The sequence below is a fragment of the Aplidium turbinatum genome, chromosome 3 (assembly GCF_918807975.1).
Source record: "Aplidium turbinatum chromosome 3, kaAplTurb1.1, whole genome shotgun sequence".
NCBI lineage: Eukaryota > Metazoa > Chordata > Ascidiacea > Aplousobranchia > Polyclinidae > Aplidium > Aplidium turbinatum.
This window is the reverse complement of record NC_137474.1, coordinates 1,784,018-1,798,499: the sequence shown is the minus strand read 5'-3', so window position 1 is coordinate 1,798,499 and position 14,482 is coordinate 1,784,018. Positions and strand designations below refer to the sequence as shown.

General features: G+C 39.6%; 1 protein-coding gene across 1 annotated transcript; it reads left to right on the top strand.

The window, feature by feature from the left end:
- The first annotated feature begins 4,602 nt into the window (after nt 1-4,602).
- On the top strand, nt 4,603-14,477 carry LOC145766235 (dnaJ homolog subfamily C member 2-like). Its single transcript, XM_082577904.1, has 12 exons — nt 4,603-4,841; nt 5,461-5,594; nt 6,207-6,306; nt 7,027-7,216; nt 8,161-8,355; nt 9,144-9,296; nt 10,002-10,212; nt 10,706-10,861; nt 11,609-11,790; nt 12,437-12,642; nt 12,906-13,051; nt 13,406-14,477. The coding sequence occupies exons 1-12, from the start codon at nt 4,787-4,789 to the stop codon at nt 13,463-13,465; spliced, it is 1,788 nt and encodes a 595-aa protein (XP_082434030.1). The 5' UTR covers nt 4,603-4,786; the 3' UTR covers nt 13,466-14,477.
- The last annotated feature ends 5 nt before the right edge of the window (nt 14,478-14,482 follow it).

Sequence of the window (14,482 nt, the reverse complement as noted above, 5' to 3'; positions counted from 1 at the left end):
AACATTTTCAGGGGTTGTCGAGCATTTTCAGGGGTTGTCAGGCATTGTAGAGTAGCTACTTTCAGGCATTGTCTATAATTTAAAGGCATTGTCTAGGATTTCCAGGCATTGTCGATCATTATCAGTGGTTGACAGGTTTGTTAGTCATTGTATAACATTTTCAGGGGTTGTCGAGCATTTTCAGGTGTTGTCAGCCATTGTAGAGTAGCTACTTTCAGGCATTGTCGATAATTTCCAGGCCTTGTCCATCATTATCAGTGATTGACAGGCTTGTTAGGCATTGTCGAACATTTTCAGGGATTTTCGAACATATTCAGGGGTTGTCGAGCATTTTCAGGGGTTGTCGGCCATTGTAGAGTAGCTACTTTCATGCATTGTCGATCATTATATCAGTGGTTGATAGATTTTTTAGTCATTATAGGACATTTTCAGGCATTGTCGTACATTTTCAGGAGCTGTCGAGCATTTGCAGGGGTTGTCAGGCATTGTAGAGTAGCTACTTTCAGGCCCTGAAAATGCTTGACAACCCCTGAAAATGTTCGACAATGCCTGAAAATGTTCGATAATGACTAAAAAATCTGTCAACCACTGATAATGATCGACAATGCCTGGCAATCTTCGACAATGCCTGGAAATTCCCAACAATGCCTGAAGGTAGCTACTCTACAATGCCTGACAACCCCTGAACATGCTCGACAACCCCTAGAAATGCTCCACAACCCCCCGAAAAGCCGACAATGCCTGACAATGCCCGACAATGTCCGACAATGCCTGACAATGCCTGACAATACCCGACAATGCCCGACAATGCCTGACAATGCCCGACAATGCCTGACAATGGGTATTTAGAGGTACCCGGGCCAGACAGTGCGGAGTGTTAGAATTGCTTAGAAAGAGTCGTAGGCTACAAGCATATAGTGCAGTAGGCTTAGCTTGTGTTACTTTTGTGTAAGAAAAAAGGTGTTTTTTGAGTTATTATTACATTGAGGTTAGGAAATATTTTTGTCGTGGGTTAAGTGTGCTTGGGTTATTAGCGGCATTGTTTGTCATTCAGTGTCTGCAACGTTTTAACAAAACCTTGCAAGGTTGCACGGTGACTGCATGTGGCTGGCATGCTTGAAGGTGCTGAACTTTGTAGTGCTGAACTCCGCCATCTACGCAGTGAAGAAGAATTTCATCGTGTCTTTGTAAATGCTGAGAGGCTAATGGAGGATTGCAACCTTGAGTCATTGAAACTGTCCCGTCCCAAAAAGACCCCAAATCGTCTTCAGCATGGACATTGGACATAGCCATTTTCAATCTCCTCAACTTCAAACACCAGAGACGAAATATCGGTCGGAGTATTTTGCAGTCATTGACAGCGCCCAACAAAATCTTACTGATTATTTCAAGTCGACCGATCTTGAGCACTACAAAATTCTACAAGAATCACTCTTTAGTGGAAAGCTACAATCACCTGTGGTAGACGATTATCCTGAGTTCTCTGACCCAGAGTCCCTTGCACAAGAACTATGTTTCTTTCGAAAGCAGTAGCCTACAATGGAAAGTCGGTTCAAGATTTTCGAATAATATTCAAGAAGATGCCATCTGCTGTTTGACAAATGTTTCCGCAAGTGGAACTTTTTGTTAAACTTTTTCTCATTTCACCAGCCAGCTCGTGTTCAGCTGAACGGTCATTTTCAACTTTGCGACGTGTCAAAACTTGGTTATGATCTACCATGAAACAGAAACGGCTAAATCATGCAATGGTCTGCCATGTTCACAACAAAGTTTTGAATTCGAACAACCTCCATGACCTCTCCAAGGACTTTGTTTTTAATTCGCCGGAGACTCGTTGCCGAGTGTTTGGATGTCTGCTGTTCAATACTGACACTGACAATTAAAACATACATCACATTAGACTGTAGCCTACCTACTGTATCTGTTTGTTTGTCAGAACAGACCCCCGATCTTTCTAGCTCGCTTCGCTCGTTGCTCCTTCCTACCTTTCCTAGTAGCAGGCCCGGATTTAGGAGGCATAGAGAGTGCAGGTGCCCCCCTTAAGGGCCCCCGACGTGGAAAAAGTGTAATTTTTTTTTCTTTTAGCTATTGAAGTTTCTGAAAAATTCTGTGCAGTGCTGGATTAATGCTACTGTAGACGTAGAGGTGGCTTTTCGCGCCGTAGGCCAAAAAAATTTTTTGTACGGGGCCCCCATCAGCTAAATCCGGCACTGCCTAGTAGGCTAAATGTCCCCACCAATTTTAGAGAACGATCGGCGCCCATGAGTCCAATCTCTCAAGACATTATGTTGTAATGTAAAATATGTTCTAATTATCGGTTATGCGTCTATTCAAAGCCGATAATTCAAAGTGGTAAGTTCAAAGCCGATAATTCAAAGTGGTAAGTTCAAAGCCGATAATTCAAAGATAACAATTATTCAAAGCGGTCGATTGATAGCCGATAATTCAAAGACGACAATTCCAAGCGGTCAATTGAAAGCCGGCAGTTCAAAGTTGACGATAATTAATCCGCTTGATTGGAAAAGTCAATAATTGAAATTAATTAATCTTATTGTGATGTGATAAGAGTGCGAGCTCGTACTGTACTCAAAAGTCCATCGTTTTGCAATGCTGAAGTTAGTCAGAAGTCGAACAAGGAGTAGTTTGGATGTTTCTTTCACGAAAACGGAAAGAGGAAGGAATAAAGCATGCCATGGCGGCTACTGCTATAATCACGACAGGGATAGTAAGCTTGGTGAGGGGTTAAGCTTCTGGTTGTGTGAAGAGTATTGGAAGGAAAATAAGTGCAAAGCAAGAATGCATGTCTGCAATAAAAAGGCAGTGAAATTTGTTGAAGAACATAACCACGCTCCAAATGGTCAGCGTAAGCAGGTTTTGGACGTTTGTGCCCAGGTTAAGTTGCAAGCAGCAACGTCTTACGCTACAACTCAGCAAATCATTACGGCGGCAACAGCAGATTTGCATCCAAATGCAGCAGCTCAAATTCCTGAGGAACGTGTTTTGAAACGCAGCATTCAGCGAGCCAGAAGGCAAGTACAAAATATTCCTGTGGAGCCATCAAATGCTGAAGAACTGGTAATTCCATTAGAATTCAAGAAATTGGATGATGGTACTGTGTTTCTGCTTTATGATTCTGGGCCTGGAAATGATCGCATATGCATCTTCAGTACCCAGCGTAACCTTGAACTTCTCAGAGTCAAAGCTATTTCTTTGATGGAACGTTTAGCACAGCTCCAAGCCATCTCTTTCAACAGCTATATACCATCCATGCTATTGAATTAGGCACAATTGTACCTCTTGTCTATGCTCTTCTTCCGAACAAAGCTGCTCAAACCTATTGTCGACTTTTGCAGGCTATAAAAAACCTTCGACCTCAAATAAATCCAATGTCCTGGATGACAGACTTTGAGAAGGCTGCAAACAATGCCATTCAAGACAATTTTCCCGCAACTTCACTGACGGGCTGCTTTTTCCATTTACAGCAATGTGTTTGGCGTAAAATACAGCAATTTGGATTGGTAGCAGCTTATAAAGAAGATGATGGAAAGTTTGCAATGAGTGCGCGGAGCCTGGCAGCACTAGCTTTTGTACCAGAACAAGACGTTGAGAACGCATTACAAGCCCTAGTGATAGATGAAGAATTTGATCACCGAATTCAACCTGTAGCTGATTACTTTGAGGACACTTGGATTGGTCGACCAACTCGCCACGGGCATCGAAGACCTGCTGTGTTCCCAAATGAACTTTGGAATGTTTATCAGCGCACTTTGCGTGGAGAGCATCGTACCAACAATAGCATTGAAGGGTGGCATAGACGTTTTCAATCAACTGTCGGTTGCTTTCGTACGTCCATCTTTCGCTGCATCAACGCTCTTAAGAGCAAAAACATAACGAAGTCCTAATGGAACGTCTTGTGGCAGGCCACAATCCTCCATCTCGAAAAAGGAAATATGAACAACTAAATGAATGGATCCTTCGCATTGTGCAACAGTATGATGCTCGAACAACGGCTCAGTATCTGCGTGGAATTGCTCACAACTTTGGCATGTAGTTTTCTTGCGAACTATTTTCTGTTAGAATTGTCGGCTTTTGGTATGTAATTAAATTGAAACTGTTTTCTTATAAACTATTTTAGGTTTGAATTGTCGGCTTTTCTCTGTTTTGTTTTTTGTCGTTAATCTCAGCTTTGAATTATCGGCTTTCAATTGACGGCTTTCAATTTTCGTCTTTGAATCGTCGTTTTTGAATCAACCGCTTTGAATTTTCGTCTTTGAATCATCAGCTTTAAATAAACGACTTTGAATTTTCGGCTTGGAATTGTCTGCTTTAAATTGTCGTGCTACCCTAATTATCAGCTGCATTAAAAAAATTTTCAGTGTGTGCCTTTTTTGTGCGTGTATGTCAAAGATAGATTGGCTAGTTTAAGGAAATCTGAAAAATTTTGTGGAGAGTGTAAAGAATTTTGGAAGATAAAATTGAGAGTATTGATGGTATTTGTGTAAACAGGCACAATGGCACATCATATGCAAGGGAGAACAAAATGTGAAAACTATTCTTTATATATTATAACAATATGCTCCCATATGTATATTTTCTAGATAACAAGGACAGGACTGACTAAAAAACTGTCTTAAAATATATTGATGTGTTACGACAAAAAGCTTGTAAGTGCATTGGGAAAAAGTTCTGCATGCTGCACAGCTGGTTTTTGTTGCTGTTTAAATGAAGAAGTGAAACTAGTTTATTCATCTTTTACTTGTCAATACAAAAACTAAGTAGGTTTACAATGTCTCGATATCGAAATAAAGGATGGGTTGTTGCAGTTCCATATGCATTTCCAGGTATAAATATCATTTTGCTTGTAATGTTAAATGTGTTGATTTATTTTTAATTTTTAAAACTTCATGTATAATCGCACCAAGCTACCGATTTTTATTACAGTGCAATAGATTGAGTTTCACTTTTAGCAGCATGATCGTTGCTTTACTTCACAAATGTACATACAAACGACCGGTTTTAACCTGATTCCGCAAGTTTGCTGTGATAATATTGGTTTGCACTAGCTTTCGGAAGGCACTTCTCCAGTCATGTGCTATGACTACTTGTAGATTATTTGAACTTAAACCCTAGGCTAATCTTTGCTAGGTTTACATTACCTTGAAATATCACTAACATTAATTAAAAAATGACAAGATCCAGCATCATCATTAAAATAACTTTATGAGTATGATGCAGTTGAGCCACACATAAAAGGATGGTTCTTCAATCTTCATTCAATGGCACCGAAATAAATACATTGATTTCCTCAACCTTTGCGGCCAGACTTAAGTCAGTAGTTTTTTAAAAAATGTGCAAACTGCCCAAGATTGAAAGAATTTTTTTCACTTTGTGTTTTGTATGCAATGTGCGCTGGTATTGATGCTTTAAAAACACTTTATTATAATTGAGGTATACTTTTAGGTTTTGTGGGACAGTTTATATCGGAGTATCAGCAACGAATATTCAAAAGAGTTGTGAGAACAATTGAAAAGCGGCGACAACTGGGTGAAATACCTGATGATGAATTAGTTCTTGAAGAATATCCTGCATTAAAAGTACTTTCATAGTTTGTTATCAATCAGTTTTGAAAAGACAATTTGTTTGTGCTGGCTAATATGCCAAGATTTATTCAAATGTCATTTGTTGCAATATATATACCGTATATATATCTTCTGTGTGACATTGGTTTGTTAATGTTATTTTGGTTAAGTTATGTTTTGTCTTGCAATATTTTTTTTAAAAGCAACATAAACTTTGCTTAACTATTTTGTAAGGTCTGTATTCACCAACCTAGTTTTTGGCCCTTGTGAAATTTTTCATGTTTGTTAAAGATGATGTTGTACCCCATTTTGTTCCCTGAAGTGTTCAGTTTAAAATGCAATTTTCAACTTTATCCTGTTATCCTGATTGATACATGGAAACAATAATTTATGCAGTAAATCTGTCTGCAATGAAAAGGTCTTTGGTAGATATTACTGCACGGATTTCATGTTGATGAATCTTCTAACATCTTCAATCTTCCTCTATTGTGTTCATGTTGTATCCGGACCACTTGCTCCCCATGCTGATGTTGAATTGGTTTCCAGAAAGTCACCCTTAACAAGTTATTGTGAAACAATTGAGAGCTTTGTTGACGGATGTTGACTTGGCCTCTATTTAAATTCCAGAGTCTTGATCCAAAGCATTGGAAAGATCAAGACCATTACGCTGTTCTTAGCCTGCCTAAGTTGCGACATCGTGCAACGCAAGACCAAATCAAATTTGCATGTATGTAGCTATAGAACAGACCGGTAACAGATTTCAGTAAACGTTTGTTATATCGTAAACAGATGATTAACAAACGATGAGGTTGATTTGACCTTTGTGATAATTCTAAACATAGTGCTTACATTTGAAAAAAGTAAGAAAAACTTGTTGGGATTAGTTACTCAATTCACTGGTTGATATACAATGGTCATATAAGTTGTGAAAAACGTTTGTGAATGTGTTTTCTTTGTAGTGATATCATTGATTATTGAAAGTTGTAGTACCGTAATGAAAAAAAAGTTTATTGATGATACTGAAAATTAAAACTAGGTGATTTTTCTTTGTTTAAGTCTTACTAAAAATAGGATATTTAGTTTTTTTGCTTTTCTGGTTGTTTTATGAGAAGGCATGTCATGATGCTGCTGAAATAATTGTTTTGGTATCAGATAGGTTGAATACAATTTGCCGAGTTGTGTGTGGTTTTTCATATATGTTCAATTGTTCATTTAATATCCAAGCACTTTTATTAGAAAAATCTGTTCAACTGGGTCTGCTACTATTCGGTGAGTCCGATTCGGTGAGTTCCTAACCTCTAACCCTAAAACGGCAATGATAATTAGGTTACGGTACCCGATAATTTAAAAAAAAAATTTGAAAAAATCCCCCGTTAAGGGATCGGACTCACCGAAACGGGCCATTCCGGTTCAACTATATGATCATTTTGTTTCCATGTATCATCAGATCGAAAAGCAGTCTTGAAGCATCATCCAGATAAACGGCGAAGAAAAGGCGAAAAATGTGAAAATGACAGCGATGATTACTTTACTTGCATCACTAAAGCATATGAGATCCTGGGAAATGTAGATTCAAGACGTTCGTATGACAGCATTGACCCCCACTTTGATGACGACATCCCACCAAAGAACCTGAAGTAAGGAAGCCTTTGATGTTCAGTTATATGCAGTTTGTTAGTTAGTTTGTTCTTCCTTACTTGTTTTAATTTTGTAACCAATCAGCTCATGACAAGGCCGTTTAATCTGTGTATGAGATTTACAATATCACCGCGTTATTGGTGATATCGTAAATGCTTGCTTGACAGGCTGGGGCATGAGTGACTCTGCTGCGTGTCGGTGCAGTGCGACGGAGCAAACAGCCAACTGCATCATCTTTGGGTGTCCCATTTATTCTCCCAATGGAATAACAGGCCTCCGCACACTTGACGATTTGACGAAAAGTTGGCTCCAAGTTCTTCCATTCGGCTGACCATATAAACTTTCTGCTTCATACGAACGACAACGGCCACGTTATTATCCAACTTATCCTCACTGCGTTATGCCAGAAGAACACAATCTGTGCCGTTTTTAAAGTCTTTGGTATGACCCGACCTGCAATCGATAGCTCAGTTGGTAAGCGTCTGACTTTCTGCTTGAAAAAACAGCGAGATCAAGCGGCGCTGGTTCGACTCTCGGGGTGTGCGCTTGAACAACGCATTTCAGAACTGCACTCCATTCAGCGGCTACTAGTGGATGGATTAATTCACAAACACTTCAACAATCGAAGCTTTCTCAGTCCGAGGATAAAGATTCATTCAATCAATCAAACCCAAACAGACATGCACCAAAACCCAAAAAGCGATAACCACTCGGCCATGAATGCGTGTAACGGTGTACGAACGGAACAACATCATTATTACAAGGAGGATACCTCATAACCTACCAATGCAACAACGTCCTCATGGACTACCTCATAACCTACCAATGCAACAACGTCCTCATGGACTGGCTAAATGAAAACTGCTTGAAGTTATAACGTATTACGAAACAACAGCAGACCGATAGTTTTCTCGTTTATTCTCATTTATGATGTTTTTTCCAGAGGCGATTTTTTCCAAGTCTACGCAAAAGTATTCGAACGGAACGCACGGTGGTCAGTGGACCTTGACGTGCCGTTGCTAGGCGACATTTGGTCCCCGATCGAAGAGGTGGACAAGTTTTATGACTTTTGGTACAATCTCAATTCCTGGAGGGAATATTCCTATCTTGATGAGGAAAACAAAGAGAAAGCTGAAGAGTGAGTCGCGAAAACGTTTTGTTACGTCATCATCACGTTATGTGTTCATTTTCTTTTCTTTATGTCTTTCTCAACTTGATACTTCGAACTTAAAACTTCGATTTTGGGCTCAAATTTTTAAAAACAACTTTTCTTTGCCAAAAGATACCAACAACTTGAGATATAGTTTTGTCGACCTTTGGGTGTTCAAAAAATGTTACTGCTCTAAGCACGTGGACAAAATAAGAAATAATATTTTGAAATAGCAATGGAATTATGAAACCGGCAAGAACTGCTTTTCATCTGCAATTTTCATATCTCTCTCTTTTATCCAGATTTTTGTTTTATTCAAGTTTTTGATTATTTTTTAACTTTTGTTTTTTAATGAAAAATATCGAAATCAATGTTGTGGATGGTAAACGAAGATTCTTAATCCACAATAATGTTTTCTTATTTGTCAAAGTTAATTTTAAGCGCAGATTGATTGATGGTGTTCATTTTAAATGTGTTGGATGATGTTTTAAAATTTATATCTTTACAAACAATTCCGTCCCGATATGAACCTTTGTGACGACATTACAACCCGCCACGTATACATCACTTGGTCATTCTTGCCACTATGCGGCACTGTTGGAGGCTCAATTTTTTAAATAGGATTTGGACCATTTCTGATCAAAATATAAATTAAAATATTGGTATAAAAATAATTACCATAATTATTAATAATGTAATGAATACTTTATTGTATTTAAGTAATAATATATTTGTGAAACATTATTTGATGCGTGAATGTTAATTGCCTTGTTCAGCGCATACGAGCGTCGATGGATGGAAAAGCAAAACAGGGCTGCCAGAGCAACCAGGAAGAAGGAGGAGAACCAAAGGATCCGACAACTTGTTGATAACGCTTATGCTGCTGATCCTAGGGTCAAGAGGTTTAAAGATGAACAGAAGAGGAAAAAGTAAATATATCATGACTGTGGTACAGTTAGTTTTATGTCTTTAATTTATTTTCTTTAAGCATCAATTTACTTTAAGAATGACTAGGGCAGTGGATTTCAAACTTTTTGGGACCACGGCACGCCAAAGACTTTCGGAATCTATCGCGGCACATTGGCTTAACATCATTTCCTTTTACTGCAATGTAAAAGTGTGCCTACTTTTGCTCACAAGCAGTCTTGATCGGACTTTACGTCAGGTAGGAACAGTCTTATGATCAAGTGATTGAGGCAGTTAATTTCGGTCTACTTTAGCAAGCAAGCACATTCTACCTTCTAAACAAATTTGATATTTCCTAACTTTGCGCTACGGCAGCAACATTCAAATCAATAAACTTTCGCGGCACACAGTGTGAGAAACCCCTGAACAAGGAACTGTGTTTCGAAGGCTCTTGAAACACCGCTACTACCACAAGGGGCCCACAGTATCAGGCTAAGAAAGAACGTTCAAGATTTTCTTGAACCATAGGCAGATACAACCCTAGCAACCACACGGCATTTAACTAGTTCATGTTCACTTTATTGTACATTATGTTCAATGCTATGTGGTTGCTACGTTGTATCTGTCTATAATTAACAATGATGCTGCTAAACACGAAACTCTATTAACTGCATAAAACTACTTACATTGATTTCTTGGCGTTATCGAATACTCATTTCTGTTGACAGGGAGGAAGAAAAGGCCGCCAAAGCAGAAGCCCTGAGGAAGGCAAACGAGGAACGACTTGCAGCGGAACGTGAAGAGGAATTAAAAAGAGAGAAGGAGAGGGAAAAGGAGGCGGCGGATAAACAAAAGAAACAAGCTGAAGCGAAGAGAGAGAAAGAACGAGAGAAAAAGTTATTAAAAAAAGAGCGCACCAAGCTAAAGACATTTTGCGAAGTGAGATGCAGAAAGTTATTACCTTTCCACAAAGTAGCAGGAAGTTTGGTGATTGTATGTTGTGACAATGTGACATATTGTTGGCCTCTGATAGAAGGTGTCATGAGGATCTGCTGAAACAGCAAACTAAGCTCTATTGCTCTTATGAAGCATATTATTGCATGGCTTAAGAAAATAAGCGGCCTAGACACCATGCACAAGGCTTCAGAACAGAAGTCTGGAGTCGATTGCAGATTAACATGTACTTGGGTGTTATATTTACCTAAAAAGGTTTTTCAAATGTTTTTATTCGGTTGTTTTTTTGTCATGAAAAGCTTTGATATGAGAAACAAATTAACATTTTATCAAGCAGTATGTAAACTTAGTGTAAAAATTAAATGGAGTTCTCCAGAAGTAAATTCAATTGTTTTCAGTTCAATAATTATTCTTTAAACGCATTAGCTTGGAATCCTAGGTGTCAAGACCCCTCTGACCCTGTTTATTCCCTCTTCAGGATAATAATTACTTTTGCACTGACGACTCCGAACGAGTAAAGTTGATGGCGGAACTCAGTCATCTGTACGTCGCCCTGGACTCATTGCAGCTTCAGGAATTAAACAAAAAAATCGAAACCTCGAGAGAGGATGGAGAGAAGTTAGTCAGGGAAGAGGTGAGATGTTGTCAAAAGCCTCTTCATATCATTGTTGTTGCTGCTGGCTTGGTCACAGAGAGCGACCATGTCTAGCCTCCCAGTAAAACCGCCTCCTTTGCTGATGGAGGGTTCATGGTCCATTCTAGTGATGTACAGAGGGTAACTAGGTCTAGTCACAATCTTCTCTACTGACACAAGGTGTATGAGCTGTTCGAGTAATTACTATGGTGTTGTGTTAGTGGTCGTATTGTTTGTGTTGTGGCTTGTCTACTGGCAATGATCAAGTCATCAACTGATGTTGATTGAAATTATTTTAAAACTAAGTGAGTGACTAACAAGAAAGTTGGAGGTCAGACGTCACCAGAAAGTTAAAACGTCAACCTTGTATTATATTATCAGCAGAATTCTCGTACAACGGACAAACCCGGACCAGTGATTTTCATTCGATATACACTTCGTCTGTTATCAGCAAAATTTACCTTCAGTACACAGACGAATAGGAAACTATGGACACTAGCATTTGTATTCGATATGTACGGTTATCTGTTGTACGTGGATCCGCTATCTGCTGGTTCCACTGTGTAATGTGTATGCGAAGTTTAAGTTCTTCTGTGTTTGTATGTACTTTTCAATCACATTTTGTAGACGACATGTTTTCTGAAACAAATTCTTTTTTAAGTTGAAATTTCATTTTAACTCACTGTAATATTCTTGTTCACCCGGTAGATAGTATTTGGCGATAGTATTTCTTTTTTATGTTTCTAGTTGAAGAATTTACAAGATAAAGTTCACGAGGAGAAGCAGAAGCATTTGGGAAAAGGAAGTCGAAAAGGGCAGGGTGGCTCAATGACCAACGGGGCTTCGAAGGACAGCAAGAACTGGCCCTACGATGACCTGCAACTGTTGATTAAGGCGGTCAACTTATTCCCGGCTGGCACGGCTGACAGGTGACGTGTTTATGACGCAACAATTGTTCTACTCCGAAAATCGATCCTCTTTACATTGATTTTACATTTACAACGTCGGTAAACGTTCGGACGTTGAATCAATGTAAAAAAAAAACGACTGATTTGTTATCTGGGGTGAAGCTCTGGTTGTTGCGTTTGCTATCGCGGTCAAGTTTATTGTGGCTGGTCGGTGAAAAGCCCGATCAAGGGAACTGGATAACTGTCTCAGTGTCCACCTACAAACATGTCATGTCTTGTCAAGACACAGCTGGTGCTAGCAATGGGTGTCGAACCGATGACCTTGTGATCGCTTGATTGACGCTTTCGGCCACTCAACTGATTGACACACGAGAGCTAAAAGGTTTGGTCGCTCGTCCGTCCACGAAACTACACACCTCACAACTTTCACTGTCATCAAATCGATGCCCCCTGGTTGTGACGTCATACAGTGGCACCGTTGGAAAACATCTTTATGATTCTAGCTTGATCGTTCAATATAAATGTTAAATACTGTATATTGTGCCTAAGCTTATGGCTGCAGCTCACTGTACATCCCGTTCAGAGTGACCATTGAACGACCTATGGCTTCATTTGGCCTCTGTGACGTCACGGAGAGAGGTTGACGTCACGTTGTTGACTTGCACAGATGGCAGGTGGTGGCTACGTACATCAATACGCACTCAAGCGTGAAGACCAGGACCAGCAAAGATTGCCTGAGCCGCGCGAAGAACTTCAAGGAATCCGACCTAAAAGCTGAGGCGAATCAAAAAGCCTTTGCAAAGTTCAAGGAAAAGCACGTGGCAGAGACCAAGACGGCGACACCTAGCGACGGAAACATTTCAACACGATTCGGTAAACTGCTCAAAATTTTGTACATTTATAGCAAAACCGACTTTTAATCGGAATATCCTACTTTTAGCGGGGTTCGCGACTATAAATTCGAGTTCTCGGTAATATATCAGCAACTTAAATATTAACTTACAGTTCATACTTTCACCACGTTATTTCTTAGCGATGCTGATGAATTGAAACGTGCATGTGTCATACAGCGCCTGCGGTTGTTGAAAAAATCTTATTTAGCAAAAGATTGAAGTGATTTTATTTGTTTCCGTTAGATGGCGCACGACCTTGGTCTAGCGATGAACAGAAGAAATTAGAACAAGCCTTGAAAACTTTTCCGAACACAACCGAGCAAAGATGGGATAAGATCGCCTCTGCTGTCTCTGGACGGACCAAGAAGGAATGCATGATCCGCTACAAGGTAGGGATGGAGCGAGAGATTGAATATTTAATAGGTGGAAAGAGCAGGAATCCAATCTTTGCGTCCACCTTCAGGAGTTTGATATTGTACTCAGGCAATGAAGTTGTGACCTCAGCGTCAACTTTATGTTTCGAAATAAACGTGTTCGGACCTAAAAGATAACATTTGTTACAATAAGCGTATACCACGTTAATGGACGAAAAAAAGGATATGTGCGTTTTAAACCCTTGAAAGTGGTCAAGAAAGTAAAGTTGACAGGGCCGTTAAGTGGAACAAACACTTCAGATGGACTTTGTCGTTTTGCTTTTCGATTTTAACTTCATTCCGCTATCATTCTTAATTTTTATGTTTCAGGAATTGGTCGAAATGGTGAAAGCAAAGAAAGCTGTCAATCAAACTGCCAAGAAGTCTTGACGCCACTGAGAAATTACATTATTAGGAAATAAACATTAAAGTTTTTTTTAATATTTGGCGACGCCAGGGTTTGAGGTTGCCAAATTTTTACCTTTATTTCTGGAGACTTCACCACTGGCTGTTTACTGTTCGAATATTTGGTAAAGCTTCATTCAATGCGGCTTTATCTTCCCTTTGATGGTTAGGAAATTATTAATAGCTCAAATTGGCTGGCGGCTTCAATTCTGGGGTAAGAATAGCCTTGGATCTCATGCTAAGCAGTAACTGTGTGATTTTATCCCTTTCTTGGCACACGTATGTTGAAAGTTATATCCTGCTCCCGGCGAATTCAAACGACCGTGTCAAAAATGTTGTTAACAACGGTCGTACATCGATCGCCTAGTATGCGATAAATTTTGCCACTTTGATGATCTGGTGGGAAATACCCTATACTCCATGTAAAAATTGGGCTGCCAGGCTGTTATAACCGCTGGTGAACAATCTCTGAAGTGGGCGGGCTCAGGGCCGTTGAAAGGATAATTTAGGCCCGGTTCTCGGGCCCCAAATCGCTGATTCTTTGCTTATTGGCCGTTCTGTTGGCTTTTCCTGTCTATGACGTATGATTAGCGATGTGTAACTTTAGACACGATCTTTTAAAACGTCAATATTCTAAAAGGTATAAAGCAATTGCATAAACAAAATCACAGTACAGCATGGCAGTGAGTTGGTTGGAAGTTAGCAAAAGCTGCCAGATGTTGATATGGAAACTTTGTAAGAAATACGGCTTCGCAGTGGCAGCAACTACGTAATGATTTATACCTCATTACGCCGTTGCTGGAGCCAGATGAGAGCATTGCTGCATGGGGAGAAGTTGGTAGATGCGTTTCCTTGCCTGCGGCCTTGCTCTTGAACATAACAAATGAAGCTCATATACGATAGTGAAACTAGCCAACTCCACAGAACAATTGTAGCAACATCAGTTATGTGGAAACTAACAATACGAAATACACAGAGTGCTGAAACCGGTAAATACAAACG